This window comes from Tachysurus vachellii, chromosome 17 (genome assembly GCF_030014155.1).
Source record: "Tachysurus vachellii isolate PV-2020 chromosome 17, HZAU_Pvac_v1, whole genome shotgun sequence".
NCBI classification, from domain to species: domain Eukaryota; kingdom Metazoa; phylum Chordata; class Actinopteri; order Siluriformes; family Bagridae; genus Tachysurus; species Tachysurus vachellii.
This window is the reverse complement of record NC_083476.1, coordinates 16621207-16628879: the sequence shown is the minus strand read 5'-3', so window position 1 is coordinate 16628879 and position 7673 is coordinate 16621207. Positions and strand designations below refer to the sequence as shown.

Below are 7673 nucleotides of genomic sequence, written 5' to 3'. Positions count from 1 at the left end.
CAACATTTTTATATTGGATATTTTCTAATTAGAATTTTGTTGGTTAAATTTAAAACCAGTCTTTACATGCAGTAAAATTCTAGTTTTTTAAGAGTAGAATTAGAAGAGTAGAATTAGAATAAAAATAGAGGAAAACCCCTTGTACAAAATATACAAATACACTCCTGACATAAGTCTTGTCGCCAATCCAAGTTGTAGGAACAACAGATAATAACTGGATGTGACTAGATGTGACAAGACTTTTGTCCAAACAAAGTCTGACCTTTCTGTCCTAATTAAATAAATAAAAATCAAGGTATGTTAAGATTTTATTTTGGTAAAATAATCGTAATCTAGAGGCCTTTGCCTTTCATATAAGCCACTTCTGATTCCAAATGATCAACTAGAAGACAAGTTATTTGTTGGTCCTACAACTTGGATAGGCGACAAGACTTTTGTCAGGGAGTGTATAATATATGAACACAGCTTGGTAGCAGAGCTCTATTCATGCATTATATCCATCAGTGGATATACTGAGGATCTTGCAGCTCAATGCAACTTAATACAAATATCAAGTTCCTTTACGTTCTTATGTTTACACTGGTTTACTGTACTGCAACCACACAACACAAGTTTAATCATTCAGCTCACTGCATAACTGCATCCATGAAATGTTACTGTTATTGACCAGCTAAGCATGTTCCTTTTATACGTGGCATGAGTTCCAAAATAAATAAATAAATAAATAAATAAATAAATAAAAGATTAACAAAACTAACATTAGAAACATTTACAGAATCAGAACACACGTGTATAAAAATGTTTTTATTTAAAAGTGAATAGAGTCATAAAGTGAATAGAGTGTTTTTACGGAACAAACCATTTGAGGGCGTGCTGTAAAAGGAAATTAATCAACACAGAATCAGAATCAGAACACACAAGGAATTTGGATCCAGCTGTTCTAGCTGTCTAATCAACACAGGCCAAGCTGTCTCAGTGTTAGGAGCTTAAATTTAGTAAAATTGAGACATTTTTTGGATATTATAGAAGATTTAACACTTTCTCAGCAAACAGAATCAATAATGCAACATCACCAGGTAAGAAGTGACATCTTTTGAAAACTATAGTTATTCTCTAATTAGAATTTTGTTGGTTAAATTTAAAAGCACAGTCTTTACATGCAGTAAAATTCTAGTTTTTTAAGAGTACAATTATAAGAGTAGAATTAGAATAAAAACAGAGGAGAAAAAACATGTACAGAATACAACATTTTTATATTGGATATTTTCTAATTAGAATTTTGTTGGTTAAATTTAAAACCAGTCTTTACATGCAGTAAAATTCTAGTTTTTTAAGAGTAGAATTAGAAGAGTAGAATTAGAATAAAAATAGAGGAAAACCCCTTGTACAAAATATACAAATACACTCCTGACATAAGTCTTATCGCCAATCCAAGTTGTAGGAACAACAGATAATAACTGGATGTGACTAGATGTGACAAGACTTTTGTCCAAACAAAGTCTGACCTTTCTGTCCTAATTAAATAAATAAAAATCAAGGTATGTTAAGATTTTATTTTGGTAAAATAATCATAATCTAGAGGCCTTTGCCTTTCATATAAGCCACTTCTGATTCCAAATGATCAACTAGAAGACAAGTTATTTGTTGGTCCTACAACTTGCATAGGCGACAAGACTTTTGTCAGGGAGTGTATAATATATGAACACAGCTTGGTAGCAGAGCTCTATTCATGCATTATATCCATCAGTGGATATACTGAGGATCTTGCAGCTCAATGCAACTTAATACAAATATCAAGTTCCTTTACGTTCTTATGTTTACACTGGTTTACTGTACTGCAACCACACAACACAAGTTTAATCATTCAGCTCACTGCATAACTGCATCCATGAAATGTTACTGTTATTGACCAGCTAAGCATGTTCCTTTTATACGTGGCATGAGTTCCAAAATAAATAAATAAATAAATAAATAAATAAATAAAAGATTAACAAAACTAACATTAGAAACATTTACAGAATCAGAACACACGTGTATAAAAATGTTTTTATTTAAAAGTGAATAGAGTCATAAAGTGAATAGAGTGTTTTTACGGAACAAACCATTTGAGGGCGTGCTGTAAAAGGAAATTAATCAACACAGAATCAGAATCAGAACACACAAGGAATTTGGTTCCAGCTGTTCCAGCTGTCTAATCAACACAGGCCAAGCTGTCTCAGTGTTAGGAGCTTAAATTTAGTAAAATTGAGACATTTTTTGGATATTATAGAAGATTTAACACTTTCTCAGCAAACAGAATCAATAGTGCAACATCACCAGGTAAGAAGTGACATCTTTTGAAAACTATAGTTATTCTCTAATTAGAATTTTGTTGGTTAAATTTAAAAGCACAGTCTTTACATGCAGTAAAATTCTCATTTTTAAGAGCATAATTATAAGAGTAGAATTAGAATAAAAATAGAGGGAAAAAACATGTACAGAAAAGAACATTTTTAATGCATGAATACAGATCTGTATTCATGCATTATATCCAACAATGGATATACTGAGGATCTTGCAGCTCAATGGAACTTAACAACATAAAGGAACTTGATATTTGTATTAGGTTTACACATTCTTAAAAGTTCATTGGCACTGACCAACCAGTGATGGGGACAAGTAAAACAACTTCTGGGAGCTAAGAGCCTTTATTTCTCCAAAGAACCATTGAGAAAGCCATCATGGTAAGTCAGTAAAATCTCCAGAGTGGCTGTTCACTCTGCAAGGCAGTTTCACTGCACGTGTTGTCAGTCTCCAGGAGAAACCTCAACCATCCCAAAACATTCTCCTCAGCAGTTAAGTGACTATTAAATGTGTAGCCCAGTTCGGGAAGATGGGCTTTGCTGGCTTATTAATTCAGGCTGCACAGAAAAAAGAAAACAAAAGAGGAAGGTAAAAAACATGTCCAAGACACTGCTTGAAAGTTACAAAAGCTCAAATCTTGTTCCAATTACTTGAGACATGAGAGGTTTCAAGAATCCATTGGTTGAGCCCTCACTGGGTTGAGCAAGTACAGAAATGTTGGGGTCAGAGTTTTCAGCCTACCTTGCCTTCTTTCTTTTCCTACTTCACCAAGGTCAGTGTTCATTTGCTCAAGCAAACCCTGCCTTAGGTCAAATGCATGCAAGCCATGCATTTGCCAGTCTCACCTGTTGTTTCCTGCCTGTCAGGAAGCTGGTGATCCACTGACAGATGGAAGGGGGTATAGTGAGCCTTAGGAGTTTGGAGTGGAGAATTTCTGGAATTATTGTATTAAAAGCCAAACTGAAGTCGACAAAGAGAATCCGGGCGTATGTCCCTGGGCAGTCCAGGTGTTTCAGAATGTAGTGCAGTCCACAATGTTGACTGTGTCGTCCCCTGATCTGTTTGCACGGTAGGCAAACTGTAGAGGATCCAGCATCTGTTCTGTTTCAGTCTTTAGGTGGGCCAATACCAGCTGTTCAAAGGTCTTCATGACGACAGATGTCAGAGAGACAGGCCTGTAGTCATTCAGTCCAGTGATAGAGGGTTTCTTGGGGACCGGGATGATTGTGGAGAGTTTAAAGCAGGAGGGGACTTCACACAGCTCCAGTGATCTGTTGTAGATATGGGTAAAGATAGGAGCCAGTTGGTCAGCACATGCTTTGAGACAGGAGGGGGAGACCCCGTCTGGGCCGGGAGCTGTATTAATACAGAACACTGTGTCCCCTGATTCCTTACTAGGGCTTTGAATCACATGATTCTTTTGTTAATATTTATGCATTAGACTGTTTGTATGTTCACATTTCTTTTGAGAACAATATTCAGTATTGTTTATTTATCTAATCGTTTTCATAGACATTATGGGTCTGACCAATTCGATTCAGTTTCGATTCCGAGCCAGTTCGCAGTGACACATTGATTCATATATTGCATATTAAAAACCAAAACTGTTTTTTTTTTATTTATCAATTGCATTCGCATTTTTCACTTGAAAGGAATCACGTTACTTGCTTATTTCTTTTAATGAGTTATGATATAAAAATAGTTTTTTTAATCAGAAATGTTTGGGATTTATAGGTTACAAATATTGAAGTAATTCCTTCTCTTTGTACTATCTATTTCTGTCTGTCTTCTGACGGATAAATTAATAATTGGTTGTGGTGTATCTTTACATTTATTTAGGTTTATTGGCTGATAACCAGTATTGGAGCCTAGTTTCCTGTAACTCCATCCTGTACCTACCAGGGTCTCACAACAATATGTATAATCCTATGTATAATTCTATAAAAAAGTCTGAACTGAAAAGAAACTTTTTCATGTTTTTAATAGGCACAGAATGATTTTCAGCGCAAGTGGGACAAGGATGAGTATGAACAATTGGCTCAAAAGCGAATCACAGAGGAAAGAGAGAAAAAAAATGGTGAGTACATTGTCCTCTCATGCTTTTCTATACAATTTAGGAGCGCCGAGTCAAGCTGACCTTGTCTGTTTTGACTGCTTATAAAAAATGAAGTATATATGATAGCCATTTTTTTCACCTTTTTAGTCTAACTTGTTTCCAACATATATTTTGCACAATGTTTTGTAATATTTGGTATAATAAACCTCATTTATATACAAAAATGCCTAATTTTTAAAAAAAAACAACAAAAACAAAACAGAAATTTTGAATTATTTTCACTATAGAGGCACAAATGTTGATGAATTATTACAGGCTGGTATATTTCAAAGCCAGGACATTGTTTTGAAACAATTTTGACCATTTTTAATTTCAGCAAATAATAAAACCTGTTTTTTTCCAGGTGAAATTGACTTGAAGTATATTACAACATCAATTGTTGACAGAATAACTTCATTCCTTGGCAAGACTAATGACAAAACTCAGAACAATCAGTTTAGATCTTGTGATTTCAGTGATGGTCATGACACTAATAAAGTTGCCACTGAGTTTGTGTTTAATTGATTCATTTATTTCTGTATTCACTTCTCTAGGCAAACCCGTACCACAGGTCAAACTAGCGCTCCTCCAGCACAGAGACTACGAGGTGGATTTGGAGTCTAAGGTTGGAAGGACCAGCTTCATCACAAAGACCACACCACAGGCTGAGATGGGAGGGTAGGTCACTGATGAAACAGATATCTGCAGAAGGCCTACATGTCCTTTTTCACATTTGTCTACTCATCATTTTTCAAGTTCATGTCAGGAAATTTATTTGCATGCTTTCTGAACAAAATCGGCCCCTTTCCAAATCCTGTGCATCATTTCATCAAAGACCATGATTGTAAACTGTGACATCATGCAGTATTAATACATTTTCTTAAAGGTGATGAATTTGACATCATAAATTAGAATAGCTGTAATAATGACTAAAACAATTAATTTACAAACATCCCACGTTGATGTAGTAACGTGTCTAGCAATGTTGAGAACATGTTTATATTGAGACCGAAGTCATTTATACCACAGAGTGGTGACAGAAAAACAAATGAACCTTCTAATCGGATCAACACACTGATCGGACACTTTTTAAAATTCAATTCTAACAAAAACATCAACCCTAGTAACACATTAGTGGCTTCGATGCCGTTTTACAAGGCTGCCAAATTTGGCCATTTGGGTTTTACACTACTTCAGCAAGTTGAGTGATCGGATCACAAGTTGCGTCCCATTCACACCCTGTTCTCTTGTGATCTGTTTACACAGAGGCTGATATTAAACAGCCTCTCACCATAACCCTCTCTGTGGACAGGGCTCACTCTGTAACTTTACTTTTTATGTTTCATTAGTACGTCTCATAAATGATGCTGTACTTTTTCCCTTTAGGCACTACTGCAACGTTTGTGATTGTGTTGTGAAAGACTCCATCAACTTTCTGGATCATATCAATGGCAGGAAGCGTGAGTATTCACTTTTATTACAATTTTTTTTATTTACCATATGCAGTAGGTAACACACATTAAAGTTCGCTTCTTTCTTCTTGTACAGACCAGAGGAACCTGGGAATGTCAATGAGAGTGGAACGCTCCACGTTGGACCAGGTTAAAAAACGTTTTGAGGTGAACAAAAAGAAACTGGAAGAAAAAAAAAAGAAAGATTTTGAAGAGCGAATGAAGGAATTGCAAGAAGAGGTGGGTTATGGGATCAAGCTTATTCTCACATCAGGAGGGTTGTTGGTTTGGTTTAAGAAGGAAACGTTCTGAGCTACGAGAAAATCACATCATAGTAAGTTTGTAACTGTAATGCTATGTATAGATATAGCTGTGACAAAGAGACACAAAGATCTCGCGACATGAGTGAAAGCCCCTAGATAGCAAGATATGGATGTGAACATGACAATGTTGAGAAAAGTTTAACTTTATGCAAATATGGAGTGATTTCTTGCAGCAACTACCAATGGAAGTTACGACAGTAGCGTGCACTTAAACAACATACATGGCTTCTCCTTCATCTCATATGATATAATGCATATATACAGTACACTGCTGAATTTTATACACAAACACCAAATTTCCCTCCATGATGTTTCATTTTAGCTGCAAGAAATCTCCTGCTAGTTGTGCCACATGCCGCTAAGCAATACAATAAAAGGAGGCAGTAGGAACACCTGCTGGTTATTTTTTAGTACAGCGTCTGGCTGTTCTATGTTGGTTATGCGTTTTTTTTCCCCTCAGTTCTGATGTTTCATGTTAGTATTGACATGAAACTGTCTCATGGTATCTTAAGTCTGTAACCCAGTGACCCAGAGTTAATGTATTCAATAATAGAAACTTAAAAGCACTTTTTTATGTCGCTCTGGATGAGGACAGAGACTCTTTCATCAGTGTTCATCTACGTTTACAATGAAGAGAAAGGTCTTCACTATTACTTTATTACGCACTGGGCAATATTTGATAGACAGCCAAATTATATTTAGGGACTGAGTAAATAATGATCACACTTCCCAGAAAGACCATTTTGAGAAATGCTTAATTGGATTTTTTAATTTGCAGAAATGGGGAAGGACAAATGTGTTTATTTTTAGCTACGCTGACTAATTCTTAGAGACACAACAGTTCTTCCCTCTATATAAAAGCATAATTTCTAAAGATCTAAACCTTAATCTAATCAAACACCGTGCACTGAAGAATTAATGATGAGCGAAAATCAAGAGTGCTACTTTAATCACTTCTATTATATAATCATGAGAATGATATAACGAATGTATTTCATTCTGTTGTTCTATAATACTGTAGTTTTTCTGTGCATAATATTTTAAAATGGGATTGTTGTTCGTGTATGTTTTCAGGAGGAAAAGGCAAAAGTGTACAAAAGGGAGAAGCGAAAAGAATATATGAAGAGAAGAAGAGAAAAAGAGAGGAAACAAATAGCAGAAGACCACCTTTATTTTGAAGCAGATGAGGAAGTGGTTGCTGTAATGGGATTCTCAAAATTCAGTTCCTCCAAAAAGCCCCATTGAATATTAATGTGTTGCATGTACCAATTCTGGGGCCTTACTGCTCTGTTTAGCGTGAGGACTGGTCTGATTTTTTCCAAATGCACAATGAGAATACAATGAGAAAATTCAAAGCCAACAATAACCAAGGATGGTAAAATAAGTGGATTCAAATTCAAAGCCAACAACTAATCCACTTATTTTGCCATCCTTGGTTATTTGACATTTTAGTACTTGCCT

General features: G+C 35.4%; 1 protein-coding gene across 1 annotated transcript; it reads left to right on the top strand.

Moving 5' to 3' along the window:
- Positions 1-1061: 1061 nt before the first annotated feature.
- LOC132860410 (zinc finger matrin-type protein 2-like) lies at positions 1062-7613 on the top strand. Its single transcript, XM_060891596.1, has 6 exons — positions 1062-1076; positions 4330-4420; positions 4993-5116; positions 5825-5898; positions 5987-6129; positions 7287-7613. Exons 1-6 carry the CDS (start codon positions 1062-1064, stop codon positions 7455-7457), a joined length of 618 nt encoding a protein of 205 aa, XP_060747579.1. The 3' UTR covers positions 7458-7613.
- The last annotated feature ends 60 nt before the right edge of the window (positions 7614-7673 follow it).

Coding starts and splice junctions, on each gene's coding strand:
- LOC132860410 (XM_060891596.1), top strand. Junction 5,117..5,824: donor CCACAGGCTGAGATGGGAGG/GTAGGTCACTGA, acceptor TTTTCCCTTTAG/GCACTACTGCAACGTTTGTG. Junction 5,899..5,986: donor TCATATCAATGGCAGGAAGC/GTGAGTATTCAC, acceptor CTTCTTGTACAG/ACCAGAGGAACCTGGGAATG.